Source organism: Aptenodytes forsteri, unplaced genomic scaffold (genome assembly GCF_000699145.1).
Source record: "Aptenodytes forsteri isolate BGI_AS27 unplaced genomic scaffold, ASM69914v1 Scaffold320, whole genome shotgun sequence".
NCBI lineage: Eukaryota > Metazoa > Chordata > Aves > Sphenisciformes > Spheniscidae > Aptenodytes > Aptenodytes forsteri.
This window is the reverse complement of record NW_008794890.1, coordinates 136,954-160,707: the sequence shown is the minus strand read 5'-3', so window position 1 is coordinate 160,707 and position 23,754 is coordinate 136,954. Positions and strand designations below refer to the sequence as shown.

The following is a 23,754-nucleotide window of genomic DNA, read 5'->3' as shown; positions in this document are numbered from 1 at the left end:
TCTTGTACTCCATTTATTTCAGTGTCAGAGACCCGGAGCCAGGGATGGAAAGTCTTTCAGTCTTTAAGAGTTCACTTCCTTTGTTGACTCCTATTCAGAGTAAAAAACTCCGTCACTTTCCAGCTGTCTGTGGGTGGATTGTCTGGATTGCATTTGGCACGCAGCTATTCAGTGGGCACTGTGCAGAAACTGAGTTCAGAGGTGTTCGTTAGCCTATCTGCAAGTGCCCCTTGAATAATATGTTGCTGTTTACTGCTTCTGGAAGGAGTTTGCTGCCTTTCACATGGTGCGCTTTGCAAACTAGTAAGCTGCCTGGTTGTTGTGCATGTCCCCATTCTGTTCCCCTATGTGTGCCTTAGCATCCAGGCTGGTGGGGAGGGGTGCAGAAAGGCGTTATTTCATGTACCCTCCAATAAAAAGAAGGCCAACTATATAAAAAATCACCTCTGCAGCACTGAGACCAATAGAGTAGATGGTATTGGGAGACCAAATCCTACGCTGTGCTACTGAAACATCAGCTATTCTACTTTCTGTTCTCAAGTTATCAGTTTACAGTCAATTTCTGCTTAAAATTCAAAATTTCTTGGACTTCTGAAGATCTCTTTTTTCCTTCTTTCTCTCTCTTTTTTTCCAACAGCCTCTTGAGCTTACACGAAAAATCCTCCGAGATAAGCAGAACAAGAAGAATTCTGGTCAGCCCATTCCAATATTTCCATCCTGGGTGTATGAGAGACCTGCACTTATTGGTGATTTCTTAATTGGCACCAGTTTAAGCACTGACACAACAGTACCTATAGGTATGTGACACGCAGGGAAAATTGCATTAACTTTTTATGTTTTGTACTTGTTCAGAAGTGCTGTTCAGACTTCATCACAGTCAGGATGAAAGCAAAACTTGGCTGTTTGCACTCTGCAGATGAAGAGCAGGATTCAAAAAAAAACAACCCCAAACTTATTTTGTTCACAGTGTTTCTCCTGCACTGAATTCCAGCCCCACTGTTGATCCATGGGATCTAATCTGTTTTGAGTTTCCCAGTCCTTTTTCTGTCTTGAGTCACAGCCTCCATAAAATCCTACTCTAGGAGTATCACATTGGTATTCTCAGCTGAAAAATCTGTAGTTGTACCTGACAAGGGAATATTCATCGATCTACCCAGCTCAATATCCTCTCCAGTAAGACTATAACCTCCCTGATTTGCTGTCTCTCTCCTCGCCAGAGCAGCAGGGGACTAATCTCTCCCCGTTGTATTCTAGCTTTAGGCTGAGCTGTGTATAGTTTCTTTTTCATAAATTAGATTTAAGAGCTTTTTTTGGAAGAGAACAGCTGAGTTAGAGACTCATGTTTCCGTTCCCCAGAACTGTGGAGGCTCCTACAGGAAACGTGTAGCTTCTTCCTGATGTGGATTTGGGCTGCGTCTAAGGGGGACGTGAAAAGAGCAGGCTCATTCCTGGAGGTGCCCTTAAATAGCTTGTCCACCAGTACATTTCTGCCAGGGCCTTTTGGGATGTGCTGTGAGGGAATGTTCCCAGCAAGCTCAGAACCATTTGTTCTCTCACATACAGTCCTACAAATGGAGAGGGATTGTTGCCTTGTTTCATGAGATAAGCTTTGCTGTAGTTAGTGTTGTAACCACTCTGTTCCCTGATCTTCTGATGCACGTGGTTATATTTCGGGTTGAGTCCTTCATGCTTCTTGCAGCTGGTTTGTAGTTGACCACACCATTCAGAGACCCTACAGTTTGCAGTTGACCTGCAGCTTTTGCTGGGCTAACATTTCTTTGTGTCTGTATTTGAACTGTTTTCTTGATATTTGAATATTTCAGCGGAGGGGAGGTAGGGACAGTTGTTGACAAGACTGGAGCTCCTCAGGTCCAGTATAACTGAGCCCCTTGGGGTGGAAGGATCAGCAGCACAAGCTGTGGGTGATGTTCTCTTGGCCACAGATGTCGGAAGTATAGCCCTGTGTACTTGGTTTGCTTTGGGTATAAATGAGCAAAGGATTCTGTTTTCCCGGAAAGCAAGGTAGATGATTTTGGAGTTGACCCTAACTCAGTTTTATTTCTATATCTTGATTCAGCTTTGTGTGATCTTTCTTTGTTCTCTTTGTTCTCTTTGAATGGTAGTATGTCTTCCTTTCAAGCTTCAGGTACTAGATTGAAATGAAATGAATGTATGATCAGGTAGTACTATGGCATGTTCCAGTTGTGTTCTTTTTTTGTCTTCTCTTTGAAAATAGGTACCTTGCCATTAGCCTCCCAAGAATCCATGATTGTGGAGGACTTGCTGTACGTTCTGATCGGTGTGGATGGAAGATACATCACAGCACAGGCTCTCGTAGGCAGGCAGAACCGAGCATTTTCAGTCGATCCAAACTTGGACTTGTCCATCAAAGAGCTGGTGACCAGGATTCTTCCTGTAGCAGCAAGTTACTCTGCTGTCACCAGGTACCAAGCTGACTTTTGTCAGAGGAGGATGTTCTCTTTTGAGCATCAGGTTGTAGAAAAGAATTGTCATTGTGCAGATGTTAACTTCCAAGCTTAATTTAAACCTATGGGGATATAAAATAAGAATGACAATTTCTTTGAATTGGTTTTAGCTACACTTCTTTTTGCTTGGTTTCTCCTGTGTGCTGCCAGTTCACTTTTTCATTCACCTCACCTTACCTTTGTCCAAACTTAGTCTTGGTAAATTCAGGCAAAGTGCAGATAGGATATGCCTGCTTGTTCTGGCTTATCTCTTCCCACTCTGCTATGAATTTCTCCATGTTTCCTGCTTTTTGCTGTCCTCTGGGCATCCAGGACAACCTTTGTGTGCTTCTGAGCAGGAGAACCTACTGCTGCCTAGTTCCTCATAGCTACGTTAAGTAATTGTTAAAAGGTCTTAGTATAAGGTACACCTCACTAACAGCAGATGTTTGTTATGTAGATGTCTGCATTTGATTCAAAGTCCCTAAAAGATCAGCAAAGAGAAAGAAGCATTTTTAGGATATGATTCATCCAATCTCTTTTACATGTCTCCTTCCAGATGATATAACTTGTGTTCAGAAGCATCTGTCTCTCTCCATTAACTTGTATGGAGCCATCTAAATCTGGTCAGATGAATCCCTGCTGTGGCATGTGGTGTCAGAAACTAGCAACAGTGCTTTCTCCACATGTCTCGGTGCCCATTGCTTCCTTTTGAGATCTTTTCCTGTCCTCTAATCTGTTGCTTATGCAAAGACAATTGCCTTGAAAATCTTAACCCTCATTTTTTACATAGTGGTTTTGCAAATAATTCTAGTTCCCCTGCAATTTGAGAGGAAACGTCTTCCTGCGGCTTTCTGTACTAGGAAATGCGATGATGGGAAATAGTCAGGGGGACACAGAGCAAATGTGGAACCTGAAACTCCAGCCGAAGACTGGTGTGCTTCCCAACACATGATCTACTCGTGTGCTTGTACAGTGTCCTGAAGATAAAATTCCTGAAAATGATAGAAGGTGCCTTGCCTGAAAGAGTTTCCATTTTGCCATTTACAGGTTTATAGAGGAGAAGTCTTCTTTCGAATATGGACAGGTAAATCATGCTCTGGCTGCTGCTATGCGGACTCTAATCAAGGAATACATGATACTAATTACCCAGCTGGAACATCTTCAGAGACAGGGACTTCTGTCACTGCAGAAACTCTGGTTTTATATCCAGCCCACAATGAGGACCCTGGAGATTCTTGCTTCACTTGGTAAGTTTCAAAAATTCCAGTCATTACATTTTGACAGGTGCATGACAGTGGCTTCTGAAAACTGTATAGAGTAGCAATACAGGCTGGGCATGTGTCATTTTAATTTTATGTTATATTAAAGAAGAAAGCCAAGGGGAATTGTAGTTGTCAGAGCACTGTTCTTTTTTGAGAGCAGTGGGCTCTAGGGCTGAGTCTGCCCTTCAGAGCTGTCATGAGGCAAGTCCATGCCTTTTACTATCGCAATCCATGCCTTTCGGATCAGTTGTTTCCACCACTGCTGTCTCTACTCAGCTTCTTTCCAAATGCCTCTCCAGCTGTGTGTGGATATATAACCACAAACCAATTCAACCAGGAGGAACCCCTGGCAGTTTCTAGTCCAACCCCTTGCTCACAGGTACAGCAGGTTTCTCAGGGCCATGTCCAGGCGAGTCTGGAAAATCCTCAGCAATGGAGATCCCCCACCATTCTGGGCCTTTTCCCATGACTTCACCACCTTTTTTGTGAACATTTCTTTCTGTATCTCCAACTGGAATTGCCCTTCTTGTAACTTTTGCCCTTTTGATATTGTCACTGTGCTCCTCCAAGACGAGTCTCATACCATCTCCTCTAGAACCATCTGTGGATAGTGTAGGAATGCTTTTGACAACCCCCAGCTTCATCTTCACTCAGCTAACAAGCCCAGCTCCCTGAGGCCCACAAGCTCTCCTTGTGTGCGTTGGGCACTAGCCCCCCACCATCTTATTAACCTCTGCTGGACTCTTCATTTTGTTATTCATACTGGGGACCCCAAACTGAACGCACTGTTCCAGGTGTGGCCTCACCCATGCTGGGCAGAGGGGAATAATCGCTGGCAGTGCAGCCCTGGGTGCAGTTGGCGTTCATCACTGCAAGGACACGCTGCTGACTCACGATCAGCTGGTTGTCCACCAGGACACCCTGATTGTTCTCTGCAGTGCTGCTCCTCAGCCAGTCAGTCCCAGTCTGTGCCACTGCATGAGGTTGTTGGTCACGGATACAGTTAACTCAATAATTTTGGTTAAACTCTTTGGCATGAGAGTACTTGTACATTTCTTTCTGTTCAGCCCAGAGAATTCATCTGGACGTAAATACCTGTTCTATTTACAATCTGGAATTGGATGATCCCTCTTGGTAGTCACATCTCCTGAAATTTTCAGTTTTTTGGAACACAGCAGTTAGCCAAATACATTAAGGTTTACTTCGACCCGAAACTCACCAGCAGTACTGTTTCCTCTGTCCCTATGTCTCTTTTGCAATGGCAAAGTACAAATTTCACTATCAACCTACCTAAATCCTGGTGTTTAAGCTATATGCATGGCTACCTCAGTGTTACAGTTGAGAACAGAAGTGCTTTTGAGATCAGAGGTTTCTCAAGCAAGCCACTGAAGTGTATGTTTCTTCCATTACCACCTGGAAAGAGGATCTCTATACCTGGTCCCCTCAGTGTAGGAGGCTTTTGGACTCTAAGCCACCATGTACCTTGCATCTACCTGAGTTCAGTTCTCCTTCCCTGGAGGGTTGGGTTTGATTATTGCTTTTTTAGATTGTGGATCATTTGGGTTTTCATTTCAGGACATTTCAAGATGTAAGCTTTTGGCTGTGTGGTGGAATGGCCTTGCATCTTCACAGGAGGGGTCTACAGCTGACATGGAGATCTGTGACTTAGGGTGGTCAGCTAATCAACTGCTAACTTCATTATGTTTAACAGCATAGCTTGTGCAATTAATCTGTGTCAGCTTTGTGTCTTATATCTATATTTTTAAATTTTAGCTACTTCTGTAGATAAAGGTGAGTGTATGGGAGGATCAACCCTGAGCTTACTCCATGACAAGACTTTCAATTACACGGGGGACAGCCAGGCCCAGGAGCTGTGCCTGTATTTAACCAAGGCAGCCAGCGTGCCTTATTTTGAAATTCTGGAAAAGTGGATATATCGAGGCATCATTAATGATCCATACAGGTAAAGAAAGTTAAGGAATGAAAATGAAATGCAAAAGTTAAGAAATACTGTTTGGGTCTCTGGCTTCTACTTTTTTAGTGCACCCATTCCTCTGCTCTGTAGAGTCTGCATAGCGTAGGGGCCTGGACCTGGCAGCAGTAGGTAGGCAAGGCAGCGTTGCAAGGAAGGGCAGCTGCTGGAGCATGTTTAACTACATTTCTTATTTGATTCAGTGGTTATACAGTCAGAGACACTCTCACTTGCTTTATTTTTCCAAATTCAAGGAAATTATATGCAAAAGTCAATAGCACAACAGTTCAAATATGCAGTCCACTCAAATTCCACCTTACCATGCCTGTACCTCTTTTTCTCCTCACGGGGCACGAGTGTGATAACTCAGTGAATCTATGTTAAATGTAGTCCACTAATATGCTAATCTGATATGAGCTAACAGCACTCAACTGAAGTTTCTTGGCTTTTGTAGAATCATTTGAAGCATTTCGCTGTGTTTAATAGTTTATGCAGCATTGCTGTTTCCCACATTTTCAGAATCCTAAGAGGGGCAAAACTCAAGTTAAAATAGCTAAAATTAATGCCTTCCTGATGGTGGGAAGGCAGACAAAGGCCAGCATCCTCACATCTACACTGACAACCAAATAATGTTTAGGCTTGGTTTGTGAACCCTACAAAATTCTGTTTCTGTCATAATTGATTGCAGATTAGCAGAAACGCTTTGCATAATGCTTCTCCTCTTACTACAAATAAAGGCTAATTTCATTCTTGATTGGAATGTATTTTCATGAGACCTTATTTCTGATAGATCGTATTACTAGTTTACAGGTCAAAAATGTAATCCTCATTGTACCACTTCCTGCTTCTAAACATCTGCTTTAACTGTTCAGTGAGTTCATGGTGGAGGAGCATGAGCTGCAGAAGGAGAAGATTCAGGAAGACTATAATGACAAGTATTGGGATCAAAGATATACTGTTGTTCAGCAACAGATTCCCTCATTCTTGCAGAAAATGGCTGACAAAATACTAAGCACGGGTAGGTAAAGATACGCTTCTGATGTAAGAGGAATCTTGAGACAAGCATTACCATTCTTTATGTAAAGATAAAGTAAATGTTATCATGCTTTGCCAGTCTATGGGGTTGTCCAGCTGAACTTTTCAGAGGAATAGAAGAATCAGATTTAAAAAGAACCCTGAATCCTATAAATAAAACAACATGTGGGAAGGAGTCCAGCAGCAAGGGGAGCTATCTGTCTTACTGCTCTGTTTCATGGGTACAGTTTTCTAGCAGCTAGCTAGATGGAGCTAGACAACCGAGGTTTGAACATGCTGAGTTTTAATTTGGGTGTTTTAAAATGAAGCATGCAACCTGATGGCTACCATTGTTCTCTGCCGTAAGTACAAAACCCCCCAAAAGCTGCTTCTGAAGTGCAACACCAGATCTTCAAAGTTTCTCGCTATCTGCAGAGATGTTTTGCCATCACTGGGAAACAAAACCATTTCTAAATCTCTCCTTAAATATGATACTAGGTGCCTAATTGAAAATTCTGCATCATCTTTTGAAAGGTGTCTAAATCCTTTCCAGCTTTCAGTAGAACTTAGTGTAAACATTTCACAGTGTATCTTCCGCTTGAAGGTAGTGGTCTGAAAGTTTCCCTGTTGGATGTACAGTAAGTATGAATATGCGTCATTCATTCTTTTTGCTTCTAGGGAAATATTTAAATGTTGTGCGAGAATGTGGACGTGATGTTACCTGCCCTGTGGCTAAAGAGGTCATCTATACTTTAAAAGAGCGAGCTTATGTGGAACAAATAGAAAAAGCATATAACTATGCTAGCAAAGTTCTTCTGGATTTCCTAATGGAGGAGAAAGAGCTGGTGGCTCACCTAAGGTTTGATTTATTTTACTAAATGCATGTTAAATAGATTGGTTCTGATAGTGAACATAAGTTTTTGAAGTTAGCTCTCTTTTCTTGAGATATTATTAATGTATTCTCTCTATTTCCATTAGAAAAGTTGACCTGAAAAAATAAGATTTTTTTTTTTTCCTGAAGAAAAAAAAAGTGTAAAATCATAGAAATGTTCAGCGGGAAGGATGTCTGGGGGTCTCTAGTCCAAATTCCTTGGAAGGCTGTTGCCAAAACTAGGTCAGGACAGCCGTGGCTTGTCTAGCTCAGTCCCAAAACCCGCCCTCAGGTATGGACATCCCCCCCACCTCTCTCATGACTTGTCCCTCGGCTGCATGTCACTCACACCCAGGAAAGGAGTTTCCTAGTATCTGGTATGATCAAGAAGAGTTTAATGTGAATAAGAAATAGTTTGGTGTTAAGTATCTCACCAAATATATGCCATGGTTATTGTTCATGCAAACATGGGTAGTTGGAACAGAGTAAGTGTATTAGCCCCAAGTTCCAGTGCAGGGTTTTTTTTACTACTGTCCTTTTTTAAAGTTCATTTTAATAACCTATATTTTGATTCTCGTAACACATTCAGCTGATAGCAAATGCAAGTGCATTCTAGCATGCAAACTCCAGCTTCCTTGTGTGAATCAAGCTTTTAGTTTATTACTATCTTCAGAAAACAGTAAAAACAGGAATCTTAACTATCCAGATGACCAAGACAGCAACAAATAGGTAGAAAATTGCAGTTGATAGCTGGTTGTAAGATAGTTTGTAATTGGGCTGAGACCTGGTACCAGAGGTTCTGCTTCAAACCAGTGACACAATGTGAAAGAAAATGGTCTGAGCTTCATGGGACAAACGTGCCAAGTGACTTGCACAAGAAGATGTCCATTTGGAGACATAAGCTGGAGCAGTAATGGTAACTGAAGTGAATGTGCCTAGCAGGCCAGGTAGGATTGCTTTGGGCCTGCTTTTTGCTAGGTCTGAAAAAGTTGTAGTTGCGACACAGGTGTCTGCTCCAGACCTGGGAACACTACGGCTCCAGCTGAGAGAGGCTGGGGGAAGACCTGAAGATCCGTGGTTCACGCCTTTGAAACTGATACGTTCCTTCCTGCCCTGTGAAAACCACCAGAGAACATGCCTTTTTTCATGAAAGGTTATGAGAGCTATCTGAAACCTGCCAGTCATTAAGGAGATTATTCCTAGCCTTTCTAATGACTGTTATCCCTCCAAGCCTTCTTTGCTTAATAGGACTGTTCAAAAGACACTGGCTTCCAAAGCTCTGGTGGCACATGTCCTCTGTCTATCACAATGTAGTTTTAGATTAAGGTGTTGCTCAGCCTCTCCAGCTGCGGGTTGATGTCTATGACCTCCTCATCTTCGAAACAGGCTCTCTGCTAGACCATTCAGCAGCTGTCCTGTGTATATGTAATCTACTGCGGTGCAAGTGCAGGGGCAGCTGGTTGAGGAGGAAGCTACTGAGCTTCCAGCGTGTGTGTATGCTTTGAGGGCTGAAGTGGGATGGTTGTGATCAAACCCCAGGGACCTGTGACAGATAACCACTTCTCCTCAGTTAAGTGGGAGTACTGACTCTCTCTCCACCATCCCAGACATGGTTGGAAGGGACCAACAACCTTGGCACGTCTCTAGCTCAACCTCCTGCTTGAAGTGGGATTGTCGCCAGCATTAGGTCAGGTTTTTATTTGGGTTTGCGCTCTAGGGTGTGTCAGCAGTAAGTATCTTGCTCTCCTACCTGTTTGTCCTCAGTTGACCACTGACACTGTCATGACTTCCTTGTGACTGGGGGAGTTTTCTTGGTTCAAGAGAGTAATGACAGTCATGGAAACAGAGGGGCTGAGCATCATCCCAAATTGACAGTGATCAGGAGTCTGCAACCACATTATGTTAAGGCTGTGCTGGTCCTATTTTTGCTCTGAAAACTGCAGTTATCATGTGTGATCTTTGGCCCCACACTAAGTTAATCCTCAAACTGTCCTCTGAGCTATTTCCAAGCTCCTGGCCCACTGCAGTTAACTCTCCCTGGTGCCAAGTGAAAATTAAAGTTTATGCATCCTACTGTAGCAGAAGTCAACACAAGTACCTGGAGTACTTAAAAAATCAGCACAGATACTTGTTCATTCAGAGGAGTCCAAGATTCTGCTCTGAATTGGCAACTGCCTCTTGGATGGATCTGCACGCTGTGGAGGTTGGGGTGTTGTTCAGGATAGCAGTATGGGTGAGCCTTCGCCCAGCAATGTAGTGCATACGTTTGTTTTTTTTTCCTAAGGTGCATTTTTCAAGGGAAAAAAAGGAACAGCAGCAGTCCTGATCTGACTGAGGTGGTAGGGGGGAGGGGACATGCATAAGACACTAGTCTCCAAATTGGTTATTTATGGCTGTGTGTTCTCTATGAAGAGGAACATTTTGTGATCAAAGCCAGCAGGCTGGCTGAATTGATTGCTTTTGTTCCTTTAGGTTTAATATGGATTAACTTGGGCTTTAAAAAACATAATCAATTGTCCCTTCATTTTATTGAGCAGATCTATAAAACACTATTTCCTGATGGATCAAGGGGACTTTTTTGTTCACTTCATGGATCTCACAGAAGAGGAACTTAAGAAGCCTGTAGATGACATCATAACTACAAGGCTAGAGGCTCTGCTTGAATTAGCCCTGCGAATGAGCACAGCCAACACAGATCCTTTCAAGGATGATTTAAAGGTAAGAATGTAGGTAAGCAGAAGACAACTGAATTTGAGCAGAAGGCCTGCCATGATTTGGGAAGATCTGTGTGCCTGTAAGAACCTGCTGAATGTACAGTGAAGGAAAAGATAATTGGCTGTCCTTCTGTAGACCTTCTCTGGGTTAAGTCCTCTTTCATCCAGATTAGCAACTGGAAGCACCCACCCTGGACAAGAGGCTGAGTTTTCTTGCTGGTCTCTGAAAACAGAGAAGGTGCTTTTGGGTGGCCTCAGGATGAGGTGGAAGCAGTAGTCTGTCTCTTATGCTTATTCTCAGCTTGGGTGCTCACTTTGGAGTACAAGAAAATACCTGATTAGAAGTCCTGCCTATTAATGATTGCGTATTTTACAGATAGGAAGCAGCACAGAGGCTGTGCCTGGGGAGTGTGAGATCTGAATAGACCTTACAGAGGCCAAGGGCAAGGGAGAGCAATCAGCAGAGTAGCATGTTGTATGCTGATTGTTAAACACTACAGCGACACTGCTCCGGTGTCTGCTGCCCCATTCCAGATCATACCATTCACTATTGCTTCCTAGGTTGGTCTGATGACTTGAGAGCTACTCTGATAATTTGCATGTCTGCCACATGTCTGTTGCTACGCAGTAGTTGTGAGTATCCTGTGGCTTCATTTTTTTCCTGCTCTTCCTTTATAGATTGACTTGATGCCCCATGACCTCATTACACAGCTCTTGAGAGTATTGGCCATAGAAACAAAACAGGAGAAGGCCATTATCAGTGCAGATCCCACAGAGCTCACTCTGAGCGGTCTGGAAGCATTTTCCTTTGACTACATTGTTAAGTGGCCTCTGTCCCTTATTATAAACAGGTAAGGTATCAATCCACTGAAGGAAAAAAAGGCAGAAGCTTTTGCGTGGGGTTGAAGCACGTTTCCACACAGCAAAATACTGGAAAGCCTGTATCTTTAAAGTGACATTTTAAGTTGCTGACTAGTAAGGTATGCTTTGGGGTTGTTGAGCCCTGCTTGCTCCACTTGTAGACTATGGAATATGGATTGTCTCTTCAGTAGAGCCCTACTAGACCGTGTCTAAGGCACGCTTGGAAAGTCAAACTTTCATTTCAAATGGTGGGAAGACATAGGTCAAAGGATGGTTTCTCAGCCTGGTCCCTGGTTTTACTTGTGACAGGTCACCCAGTTTTCATTTGTCTATGGCTTTCTGAAGAATCTCCCCTGAGAATATGAACTCTCACAAGAGGGTTTCCATGCAAGAATCAAACATTTCTCAAATGTGGAGAGCAGAAAAAAACGCCCTTTCTGGTATCCCTAGTTGCAAACTAGAAGGATACAGGCTGTTGCTAGAATTGCTATAGCAAGCTATTTTGCATTTAATTGAGTTATGAGGGACTGAATGGTTCATTTTTCTGCAAGGATTTGCCTCCTGTTTCCCTGGAGAAACACTGGCAAACCTGCTGCTGTGAGCCAGGGCAAATGGGAGAAGCAGTGTTACATGAACAGGGTGACAGATGTTGAATTGTTAAATGCCAACAATTGGTTTGTCCTTTAATTTCCCCTTTAAAAAATCAGTTTACACAGTGGGGCTTTTCTAATGACATGATGCTTTTGAAATTATGTCTCTTTCTTTCAAATTGAGTGTATTAGCTCTGATGGTAGCTATGGAAGTGAAAATACTGTTTGGTAAGGTTTCACGAACTGTATCGACTGGAGCTCTGTAGACACCTACACTGAAGTATCTGAATGCAGACCTGAATCCAGTCCCTGAAGCTATAAATAAGCATCCCCATCTGCTTCTGACAGTGCATTGCTGTTGGGGTAATGCTGCCTGTAGCTTGGTTACAGCTTTTTCTTCATCTTTTTGGAGAATCCTGGCGAATCGTTTTGGTGATCGTAGCAGTCTTAGTGCAGTGGGTACATGACTGCAGGCTTTCAGGCTTCCGTCCCAGCATCTTTGTGGGTGACCTTTCTGCAGGTAGCTCGAGGGAATTGAAGAAGGAGGCTGGTGATGTACCCGCTGGCAGGAAATATGGAGGAGGGACTCCTTGGAGAGAAATTCTTTGGGATGGTTACAAATGTGATTTTTTTTCTTTGGTTCAAATTGTTTCAGTGCAGATTTGTGTGCATCTGAAGGCGTAAGGAACATATTGTGTAAAGTCTCTTTGCCTTTGAGCAGCCTCAGCCTTCGCAGCTTAGTCTGTCAATCAGAACAGGGCTTAATGTGGATGGGTTTCTCCTTTCTTTCCAGGAAAGCACTGACAAGATACCAGATGCTTTTCAGACACATGTTCTATTGCAAACATGTGGAAAGACAGTTGTGCAACGTTTGGATCAGCAATAAGACGGCCAAGCAATTCTCCCTGCACTCAGCTAAGTGGTATGGCCTTTTTTTCTGCTAGATTGGATGTGAAGGTTTGGTTTTCCTTCTTGCTAGTTAGATATGTCGTGACACGGAACAGATAATTTTGACTTGAAAAAGATCATTACAAATTTCTTATGGGCTGAGAGGTGTCAAAATATAACATTTTAGGTGTCAGTAGGAAGCGTCTGCTCAGTAATTTTTGTGCTGCTTGGCTCGTTCCTCTTTGTTGGCATGAAGTTTTGAAAAGGAAGAGATGGTCTTTAGGGTTAGCTCATTCTACACTGAACAGTTACAGCAGAGGACATCTGTGCACATATCGTCATGGTCACTACTTTAGTGTCAGCAAGATTAGTAAGGGCCCCAGTAGTTTAAAAGCAACATCCTTCTCTTCTGGCCAGACCACTAGCAAGGACTCGTGACCTTCACACAGCTTGGCTAATGTTTGGGGTTTTGGTGTGATACAAATTGAATAAGGTAAAATTGGTGGGGTGTTTTCCTAGGAAATCATTCTGTCTTGTTCCATCTGTGAGGGTAGATTTTCATCTTTGGATCTGCACTCCAGGTGTTGGAGGTGCCTGTTTGGAGACTGAGGCAGATCCCAGCATTGTGAGGTTGTACCTTCTGCCTTGCCAGTGGCACTTTCTTGTCACAAGGTAACCTCAGAGTGCCTTGGCGCTGACGTCAGCCAACATGACCATAGCTCTGGTTCTCCTGTAATTGTAGAGGTATTAGCAGAGAGACCTGTGAGGGTATCTAGTCCAACCTGCAGCTCACAGGATGACTGTGATCAGCAGGGGACAGGGCAGCCGTGGTTGAAAACCCCTAGGGTGGGTATTCCCCACCTCTCCGGTGACCTGTCCCAGTTTGCTGAAGTCAGTTCTTAGTTTGCCATCACAGAGCTTGGATAAATTAACATTGAAAGAACCTCTATATAATCCCACCATTCATTTTTAAGGTGAAATTGCATTAAGTACCCTAGGTAGCAGGTGATTTGATTAAATATTTGGATCCTCTGAACATATTGATGCAAGGCATAGAATATTTCAAAGTGTTCATTTAACAAGTGAAGCTGGAAAGAAACATGAACCATTTATCTTGTTATATTTTGCCCTGCTAACAAATGCATGTCTCACTAGATAGTAAAATTGCTTTAATATATAATATTAAAATTTTAGTTGTCTATAAGCAAATATTCAAAGTAATTGTCCAGTCTACGATAGGTTCAAAACTCTGACTCTAGTAATTGAGGGAAAGCCATATGAATACATGGAAAATAATCAGAGGTGGTTTGCATTAACTTTATAATCCCTCTCGCACTGCAGCAGTGAATTTGCTAGGACAGAAATATTTAGCTCTGCTTGTGCTAGGTGCAAGCCTGGTGATAATTCTCTATGGCATTTGCTAGCTCTAAGTTGCGTGGGTGTGATTTCTCCCCTAGGTTTGCTGGTGCTTTCACACTGCGGCAGCGGATGCTGAATTTTGTACAGAATATCCAGTATTACATGATGTTTGAAGTGATGGAGCCAACATGGCACATTCTTGAGAAGAACCTGAAGTTGGTGAGTGTGTGTGCTTGAGAGAAGTTGGAATGGAAGTCTGAAGTTAACAAATTTAATATAGGGAAAAAATGCCTAATTTCAGTTACTGCAGGTGACTGTTAAACATTTTGTTGGAGGCACTTGAAGTATCTGGGAACTGTTGTTCTTATCATACTGCAAAGAGTGCCGCTGTTCTACATCACCTTTCTGCTTTATTAATCATATATCCCTTTCCTCTGCAGCATCCTCCTATCTATGCCCAGCTCATACTCTGCACCCTGTTATGTAAAGGTGGTGTTCTGCTGAACATAGCCTTACATAGAAGAAAGAAAACTATGGAAAAGGAAGAAGGTTGCAGGGTGCAAAGATCATAATCAATCTTCAGTTGATTCCTTGGCTGACTTACAGTGCTCTTAAAAGCCAAGTCTGTGCTTTCTCTTCGTGAAGCTGCCAAGGACTGGCATGTTAGGACTATCTGTTATAAAACAGGGCCTTCCTTATACAGGTGACTATTCCACATGTATATTCCCACTGCAGGTGGGCAAGGCTGGCGAACTTTTCCACTCCAGTGGTATCATAGAATCATAGAATCGTTTAGGTTGGAAAAGACCTTCAAGATCGTCAAGTCCAACTGTTAACGTAGCACTGCCAAGTCCACCACTAAACCATGTCCCTAAGCACCACATCTACACATCTTTTAAATACCTCCAGGGACGGTGACTCAACCACTTCCCTGGGCAGCCTGTTCCAATGCTTGATGTAATGTTGTGAGCGGTGGGATTTTCCAGGTGTGTTACAGAATATTTCTGGTTCACTAATCCAAGCCAGTGACTTCTCCAGAAGTTAACTCTGCCCTAGCAAAAACTGCAAGAATCAGTTTTTATCTCCTAAGGGCATGTGAGATGCCTTTATTATCTCACAGAGGAACACATTCGCAGCTAATGTCCCACCTGCCTGTTTTAAACCAAGAATGAGAAGTCATTGGGAGTTTACCTTTCAGAACAGTCTGTTCAGGAAGCCCATAAAGGTCTTCTCATGTCTGGTTTCATTCACGTCAGATTTGTTGGTTCCATCCTCAACAACAGAGAAAAAAATCTGTCACCAACAGATCAAGAGTTATTCTCAGCCTGTGTAGAGCAAACCCTTCTCTCCCTTCCTTTTTTACCTGACTGTGGTAAAGATCTAGACTTTTGGGGCTTACAGTTACTGTGGAAGTTCATTAGACAAGTGAAGGATGGTGCCTGAGCACTGGCAGATCTAGTGAAAGCCACAGCAATGCTGTAAATACATGTTGTCTTCCTTGCCATCAGCCTGGGCCCAGCCCATAGCTTCTTTGTTCCCTAGGAACATGTGCTGGAGCCAGGGCACTGGTTGCCTCACCTCTCAGCACCAGTGGTCCTGCCTGGATTCTGCTGGTTTCTGGCATACAAACAAGTCTTTGTGGGAGGAAAAAGAGAGGAGAGATGGCATCTCGAGTTACTTCTGTACTGCTGCCTAAAACAAGGGCAGAGACATAGGCTGTCTGCTCTACATTACCTAGCAAATGTCTCATTGGGTCCTGTGTGGTCCTAACATACAATCATTTTGTGTTCTTCGAGTTTCAAGTCTTTGCAGCAGTGTGGGGAGCGCTGTATTGTAGCTGTTTTCATAGCATGAAGCTGCAGGGATGCGTTGCATGGGCTGGGGTGTGACGTGGAGGCTTGTGAAAGTGCTTGAGGGTACAAAGCTTGGTGGAGTAGTGTTGGAGGGCTTTCCCAAGGGAGGGAATCTGACCTGCTGCCATCTTCTCCATGCCAGGAGACAACTTGAGAAGGCCCTTAGGAAGTGCAATCCCTGAGCTTTGTATGACGGTTGTCTTGGCGTATGGCACTTGGCACAGGCAAGGGTTGTGCCAGGCAGTGAACTTGTGTTTAATTAGAGCGGATGATCAGTGATCCATTCCTCAAGCTTGCTTATTTTGCAGCATAACCTTTGTGATGGCTGTAGTCATTTTCCTTATCCAAAGGGACACTACATTCCTCATGGTCCTTCTCAGCTTCCTTACCCACTGTGGTGCTGCTGTGTTGGGGCTGGTGTTAGTAGCTTGGTGCCCCAGCTACTGTGAGAGAACAGGAGGCAGATGTACATCACCTTATTATTCTTCCCTCTGGTAGTCATCCTGTGATCAGATGCTTCTTGGTTGCGCATCTTTTTCCTCTTACACCATGAAAAACATTTATCTGATGTATCAAACAGCCCAACACTCCTTCTGCAATCTGCATTAAGCCACAGCAGCTCTCTTGGTAGCTCTCTGATGAGCCTTGTGTATCTTCAACATCAACTGACCCTGTCTTAGTTTCTACTGTGTACTGGGCAGTTGTTCTGGGGTCAGCTAACCAACACTTTTTGATGCCCTGTCATCCTTTTTCCTGGAGAATTCACAGGAGGTATCAGATCTAGGATTGTGAGCATCTCTGCATATTCTTGGTGAGGACTTCTGAAGAAGAAGAGGTTGTATGTCAAGCTCCTGGATGATCTAAGAGAATTGTACTTGCTTCTTAATTTTGTTGTAAGTTTAGGTTTGCAAAATACAATACTCAGTTTACTTTACTTGAATTGAGGCACTTGAACAATTTATCCTGTCCCGGGTTCTTCCATACTGATTTCAGGTAGTGCTTCCTTTCAGTGTCTGCTGATTCCAGATGTTCTAGAAGGGACTGTTAAACGCAGTAGGCACGCAGTCTGTGTTGATGGCATCCCCTGTTCAGAAGAGACAATCTCCTGACTCCAGAGTTTTTGAGATCCCTCTCTGCTTTGGCTCTCAGCCATTGAGTTTCTCCACTTTTTCAGAGATATAGCAGTGTTGAAGCATTTTTATTTCGGTTCCAAAAAGGAATTCGCCAATTTATACTGTTTCTCGGAGGAGCCCATTCCCAAGAAACATCTATAGACCAAACCTTTTTGATAGCCCAAGTGGGCAGAATTTTTCCCTCACTGTGGAACATCTGTGAGCCTCTTTAGCCTGCCAGAGATGTTGAGATAGCAGGTATAAAGTGACTTTGCTGGCACTGGGGAAAAGTGTTTCCATGGCTGTATGGCAAGAAGGAGATCTGTCTGTGCCTTCACCATACGCTTCTTCATTTCTGAAACCTTGTGGGCTGCTGCAGCATTTTGTAGAGCATTTCTACCGTTGCTCTGTACATGAAGGGCTTCTCCAAGTAATAGTGCAGTAGTAACGACTCAAGGATGCCCGTGATATGAATATGTACGCAAGTCGTCACCTGAAACTGAAAGTTTTTTGGCAAGTTAGCAAAGTCTTTGAGACATAATCCAAATGTATGTTTGCCTCCCATCCTCATCAGTGTCCTTCAAGGCTTTTAAATCTCTGGAAGATGGAGCATGCCCTCTACCAGTGCCGGGGCAGGAAAAGTCTGGCTCTAGGCATTGTGATATGGGCACCTGTGAGTTGAACATGTCAACACTGCCAGCTAAAGAAGCTGTTTCAGCAACCACTTTGTTATGCAGTCCTTTAAAAGAGCTGCTCACCAGGGATGACGTATCCCCAACTACTGGGTAAAATCTTCCTTGATTTAAATAAAAGCATCATTTATTTCCAAACAGGATGGATGCAGAACTGGTGCTTTAACCTCCATAGCCTACAGACTGGGGTAGTTTTTTCCTTTCATTTGCATTTTAGGGGGGAAAAGGATGATCCTCACTGGTCTCATGTAGTGCCTTACGCTGGTTTTTTATTTGCCAGACTTCTCTCTTGTGCATTTCCACTTGAAGTTAAGGTGGTTTCTTCCTAAAAATATAACTAGTATCTTCATCTTCACAACATCGTCTTCATCAACACAACTAGCATCTTCATTGCATTAGAGAGCAGCATTTTTCCCTGTTCTGTACTAGTTTAAAAGGTTGGGGGGGGGTTTGGCATTGATCCCGATGGAGCATTGTGGATACCTTGTCAATTTTAGTCCTATGGTTCTTTCCTAAGCTTGACTTGTGTTCTCAGCTTCAGCACATCCCATAATTGTACAGAGTGAGAGGGGGTTTTTAATCTACTATTTAAAACTGGAGACTGAAAACAGCCCATTGAAGTAGGAGAGCTGGACAAAAATCTTACAGAATCCTTGCAACACTGCATGTCCCGGTTCCTTATTGTGCTCCTAAAGCATGTTTCTGAATAACCTGTATGTTTTAAGTCTCGTAAACTTACTGACATTTAAAGTTCTTTGATTTATTTTTCTCTTTTCCACTTATTGTAGTTGACTTTACTGAGATTGTGAAGGTGGGAGTAGGCATGACAAGCAGATGTGAAAGCAAAGGAGGTGCATGTTCATAAAACAGATAACTCCATCCTGAGCCTCCTTTCCAGTGGAGGGTTTGGATGATTAAAGAAAGCATAATTTGGTTGAGAAGGTGATGTGACAAGTCAAAGGTAAAAAGCCTGTGAAGGGCTGTTGAATGCAATAATGCAAATACAGTCTCCATTTCAGGATGTTTCTCGAAGCTGGAAGGTACATGAGAAGTATCTCAACATGCCCTAGAGCATGTCTGAGAGGTCACTGTCAGAGGCAGAATGCTGGGTTAGAGCTTTGGTCTGGTGCAGCACAGCAGTCCTGGTTTGGTTTTTCATTATTGTACTATCCTGTCACAGGCATCTAATATTGATGATGTCCTGAGCCACCACACAAGCTTCCTGGATAATTGCTTGAAGGACTGCATGCTAACCAACCCAGAGCTGCTGAAGATCTTCTCCAAGCTGATGTCTGTCTGTGTCATGTTCACAAACTGCATGCAGGTATGTACAGCCTCACTGTATTGACCATGCCACTGCCAGCTGCTTTGGGTTCCAGCTAGCTATGACAGTCCCTTTTTTCAACTCAACCCCTCTTGTCCTCGATGCACGTGGAAGAGCCTCTCTTCCTCTCGCCAGCAGGCTTTAGAGCTTGACTGCTCAGACCCTCATCCTTTGTCCCAAATAGTTTCTGTGGCTTCTCCCTCCACAAAATTCTCTATGCTCTTCTTTTTCAGTGTTGGGATCAGGTTCATACGAACAAATTACCTCTCTTCAGCCAGTCCTGCAGCAGAATTTGAGGTGTAAGTTGTAGGGCTCTGTAGTTTTTAGCATGCTCTTTTGAGGGTCAGGCCAGGACTAGTGATTGGACCCATGGAGACTGATCTCCATGGGCACACTCTAGCCAGCATCTCGGGGAGCCCATAGCTTTAAAAACCCCCAACCTTCCTTTGGGTTTAGGGAGCTTTTTATATTAACATTGTAAATTTAATCTCAGAGTTAGCTTTCATGCAAGTTAGCTAGCTGCAGGGCTAGCAGAACTGAGTCAGCCTCATGCTTTGCCATAATTGAAAAAATGGGATCTAACCATTTCCCCAACCCTCTGCCCTTCCAAGAGGTTCACCCAGAGCATGAAGCTGGATAACGAGATGGACCGGCTCACCTTAGAGCATGGCACAATGCTGGGCCCACCAACAGAGGAGGAGCGTGCTGAAGAGACTGCGAAGAAGAAGCTGACTAACAAGGTGGGACATGGGATGGACAGCTGGGCCCTTTCCTCTGTGAATGCTGCCTGGGTTGCGGTCTGGTCAGGGTGGCTGTCCTACCTCTTGCAGATAGGCCTTCCTAGTTTCTAGAGCACCTCTGGCCCCAAAAGCAGAATCTTTGTGGAATTGTGGGCATTTTTGAGGGCAGTGTGGAGCGCTGATGGTGTTCTCAAAGTCTGCTTTGAAGACCCTGTCTCCCACAGCAGTCCCTGCACTTGTTTTTAAGTTCTTAGTTGTATTTTCAGCTGTGCAGTGGGTACCCATATACAGGCTTTCTGCAACTCAAGAACTTTCTTATTTCCAGAACTAGCATTTTGTGATGGATGAGCCAATAAACTGTCAGGTGTGACTCTTTGCAGCCCATCCTTTTCACATCTGGGATATTTGTCTTGTCCATATTTCTCTATCTAGATGCACATGTACTAAGCGATTTGTTTGGCGTGCTCTGAGGTTAGCAGGCTGCCTCCTGTCCCACTGAAAGCCCCTCTCTGGCACACAGCCGGTAGGGTCCCACACACTGCAAGGCAATCAGAGTGCTCCAGAGGTTACAACTTGTCTTAGAGGCAACAGTCACTTTTTGCTTACTGGCTTTTTGTCCTGCTTGAAAATAAATAACGACAGCATATATTTGAGGACAACTCTACTGGGATCTACTCTGGGGTTCTCCCAGATAGGCATAGCAAGGTTTTTAACTACCAAGGACCTTGCAACTGTTTTGAAAGACTTATTTTAGTGGCTGAGCAACTGTTAAGTTTTATGGCAGTATTTTTGAGCAGGTTAGGAAGTAGGGAAGGAATAATTGCATCTCTTTGGCAAGTGCAAATCAGCAGACACATGGGGCCACTATGCCTTTGTCTTGATAGCTTTTAGCAGAGCATGCTGACAACCTCCACCTGACATCTGGCTTTGAAGCAACAATCAACAAGTTTGATAGCAATTTCTCAACACATCTGCTGGACCTGTTGGACAAACTGAGCATTTACAGCACCAATGACTGTGAGCACAGCATGCTCAACATCATCTACAGGTGAGCCAGTAGTTTTCTCTTTGTAACTTCCGCTCCTGTGGTTCACAAGTTCAGCTCAGGAAGAATAATTGCTGTTTTAACTGTGCGTGTCTGCCCCATCAATGAAAACACTGAAATCACAAGAAATACTGCTTTGCATTTCAACCCCAGGCTTTAAAAAAAACCCACATTCCTTTGAATTATGTAAAATTTGTCTATTAATGTTGTAAATGTAATGCAAGTGTTAGTTTTCTTGGGGATTGTCTCACTGTGTAGATAGTAAATAAGCTGATTCCTGAATACGGTGTAAGTATTCCAAGATGAGAAAACCATGCAAGGGATTGATCATAAGTGGCTATTTTGTTTTAAGTTCGCACCTTGTACTTATTTAAATAAGCACCCCTTAATATGTTTTTATTGTGGTCTCACCCATACTTACCAGCTTCTTAGAAATCAAAATTCCTCCAGTAATACCTAAAAGTCAGGTACACAAGATATACTGCAGGAAGAGAGAGAGAGATCAGGAGATCTAGGTTTTGCTGCTAGGTTCATAACCTCTGTGTTTCTTTTTCAATAAAATGAGATGCACAAGGCCTTCTTTGGAATGATTAACATTTGTTTTTGCTATAAAAGCATTACATATTTGTGTTGCTGGGCTTTTTAAGATCTGTGTTATAGATTGGTGTAGCATGGAGGGACCTGCCCTGGTACTTCTAGCTTTGAAGAACCACAGATAATGCTCTAGGAGCATTATCCCCAGTTGAGCACATGTGCTGTGCAAGCAGAATGCTTCTTGCTCTGATACTGCTACCAGCGCTTTAGGAGCAAAACAGAAATAACTGCAACTATGGAGTTTGCTGCTGGGAGCAGCTTTTAGTGTTTGTGGCTGGAATACATTTTTCAAGAGTTAAGCACCCATGAAACCTAGCAGCCTGCAGATTGGAAATGTTCAGCTGAGGCATGCATATAACCACAGAATAAGAAGGCAAGCGAGGGTCAGGAGTTGGCATCTCTTAATTCACAGAGTCACCTTGGTGGAAGTCACATGTAAGAGCTGCTGGTCACCAGCCACCTCACACCTGGCAAAGATTGTAACACTTCAGAAATGCTGCTTGCAGACTGTTAGGCACATATGAAAAACAATTCATTTTTACAGTGACTTATTTCTTCCAGTGAAGAGGCAGGATATATATTGCGCATAGGCATAATTTTAAGAGGTTAGGATTTTCATGAATATAAAATATTTCAACACCAACACTTTCTTAAGTGCTTGTTCTGTGTCTGTAAGCCTACTAGACACATTTGCACTGTTATGGTGCGTGTGAGCTTAGAACACTTGAGACTTACCTTCTTTGTCATTGCTGTCAGCTAGGGCACAGAAAACAAAGCCATCCTAAACATCCATTAGTTTCTTCATGCTGTATGTAAGCTGGTGTGTAGCCTTATTTTCATGTGTAAGCAATTGTCAACAGCTCTTACAGGACTAGCCAGAAATAAAGGTCATTTTTAGGTGTTTCTTTTCATCTTTTTCTGAGGAAAGCCCTTGGTTTACCAAAGAGTACTCCCTACTTTTAAGAATATTTTCCTCTAAAGTTGTAATGAATTTCAGTGGTAGGTGTGCTAGAATCAGTTGTCAGTGATATGTAATTTTGTTCATAAATGTGCCTGATAACTGGTTAATCACATACATTTTCTTTCTTCCCTTGGTGCTGTAGGGATTCATGTCCCAACCCCTTTCATAATTAGTACAGAACGGAGTAGATCCTTATTTAGTTCTTTTTAACCACATAGGACTAAAGGGTACTCTGAGCTTCCTCCTAACTGTGCTTTGTCCTCTGTTTTGTTTTGTTTTATTTAAGTGTAGTCTTATTGCACCTCTGTTTTGTTTGGTCTTTGTGAACTGTACTTTTTGTTGGTCATTCTCATCCTTTAACTTAATCTTCAGGAAAACCATAAGAATATTAACCTGCAACCATTAAGTTCTGTTTGCTGCCCTTCTGTACTGGATGTCTTTTATGGCTGGCTGATAACCCTTACACTTCTGTTGAGATGTGCATACACCTGAACAGAGAGATGGCTGATAACCCTTACACTTCTGTTGAGAGGTGTAACCTCTCTGCACCTTACACCTGAAAACAGAGAGAGAAATGTTTCAGGAATGTTTTGTTGAAGCAGGTTGTTGTCCCCTCCTCGTGCCGTTTCTCTTGAAGCTTTCATTGTCCTTTTCTAACAACATCTGACAGGGCTGTCCAGGATTCCTGGTACCAACCTTTGCAAACACTGTTTTGTGAAGTATTCTAGCAGGAGACTGGGCTTCCAGTTGTCCTTTACTTCTGATAACTTCTTGACCAGCAACTACCATGCATTTACACAGCCCCTGGCCTCCTGTGTTAGCATCTGCTGCTCTATCTGAGACGTGGTCACACAGCTGAGACCAAGGTTGAACACTAAAACCTCTCATCTCTGTTACCATGGGTGCTTCCAGGAGTGGAGTCTAGCCCACCAGCTCCCACAATGCTGTAGAGAATTACATGTCTTCTTCCTTGTAGGATTGTATTCCTTATTTAAGGAGGACAGGGATACTCACAGGCATTTGAAAGGAAATGCAGTGCCACAGGACTGCTTGCTGCTCTGAACTCTCCTGCTTCCATTCCCTGTCGTGGTAGGAGCTTATCTTCCTACCACCAGAACTGCCCTTGTTGATTGATGCTCAGTCCCTGAAACAGGAAGGTAGGTGGGGACCCCTTCTCCACAGTCCTGATAACTCTGATTCTCTCCATTTCTGAAGTGACCGGAGTCAGAGGTCTCCTTCTCATCTCCCTTGTTGATTGATGCTCAGTCCCTGAAACAGGAAGGTAGGTGGGGACCCCTTCTCCACAGTCCTGATAACTCTGATTCTCTCCATTTCTGAAGTGACCGGAGTCAGAGGTCTCCTTCTCATCTTGGAAATTCATAGAATCATAGAATAGTTTGGGTTGGAAGGGACCTTTAAAGGTCATCTAGTCCA

General features: G+C 43.3%; 1 protein-coding gene across 2 annotated transcripts in view; it reads left to right on the top strand.

Annotated features, from left to right (window-relative positions):
• Window positions 1-23,754, top strand: part of TUBGCP2 (tubulin gamma complex associated protein 2) — a 39,466-nt gene that overhangs the window by 8,283 nt on the left and 7,429 nt on the right. Inside the window, exons 4-16 of one of the 2 annotated variants that reach the window (XM_009275061.2) lie at window positions 638-797; window positions 2,237-2,444; window positions 3,516-3,715; window positions 5,504-5,693; window positions 6,575-6,720; window positions 7,395-7,575; window positions 10,125-10,305; window positions 10,980-11,152; window positions 12,546-12,674; window positions 14,098-14,218; window positions 18,837-18,980; window positions 19,592-19,720; window positions 20,605-20,768. In XM_009275061.2, the coding sequence (XP_009273336.1) occupies window positions 638-797; window positions 2,237-2,444; window positions 3,516-3,715; window positions 5,504-5,693; window positions 6,575-6,720; window positions 7,395-7,575; window positions 10,125-10,305; window positions 10,980-11,152; window positions 12,546-12,674; window positions 14,098-14,218; window positions 18,837-18,980; window positions 19,592-19,720; window positions 20,605-20,768 (2,126 nt within the window). The remainder of the gene's footprint in view (window positions 1-637; window positions 798-2,236; window positions 2,445-3,515; window positions 3,716-5,503; window positions 5,694-6,574; window positions 6,721-7,394; window positions 7,576-10,124; window positions 10,306-10,979; window positions 11,153-12,545; window positions 12,675-14,097; window positions 14,219-18,836; window positions 18,981-19,591; window positions 19,721-20,604; window positions 20,769-23,754) is intronic. The other variant, XM_009275063.2, reaches the window with a different exon arrangement.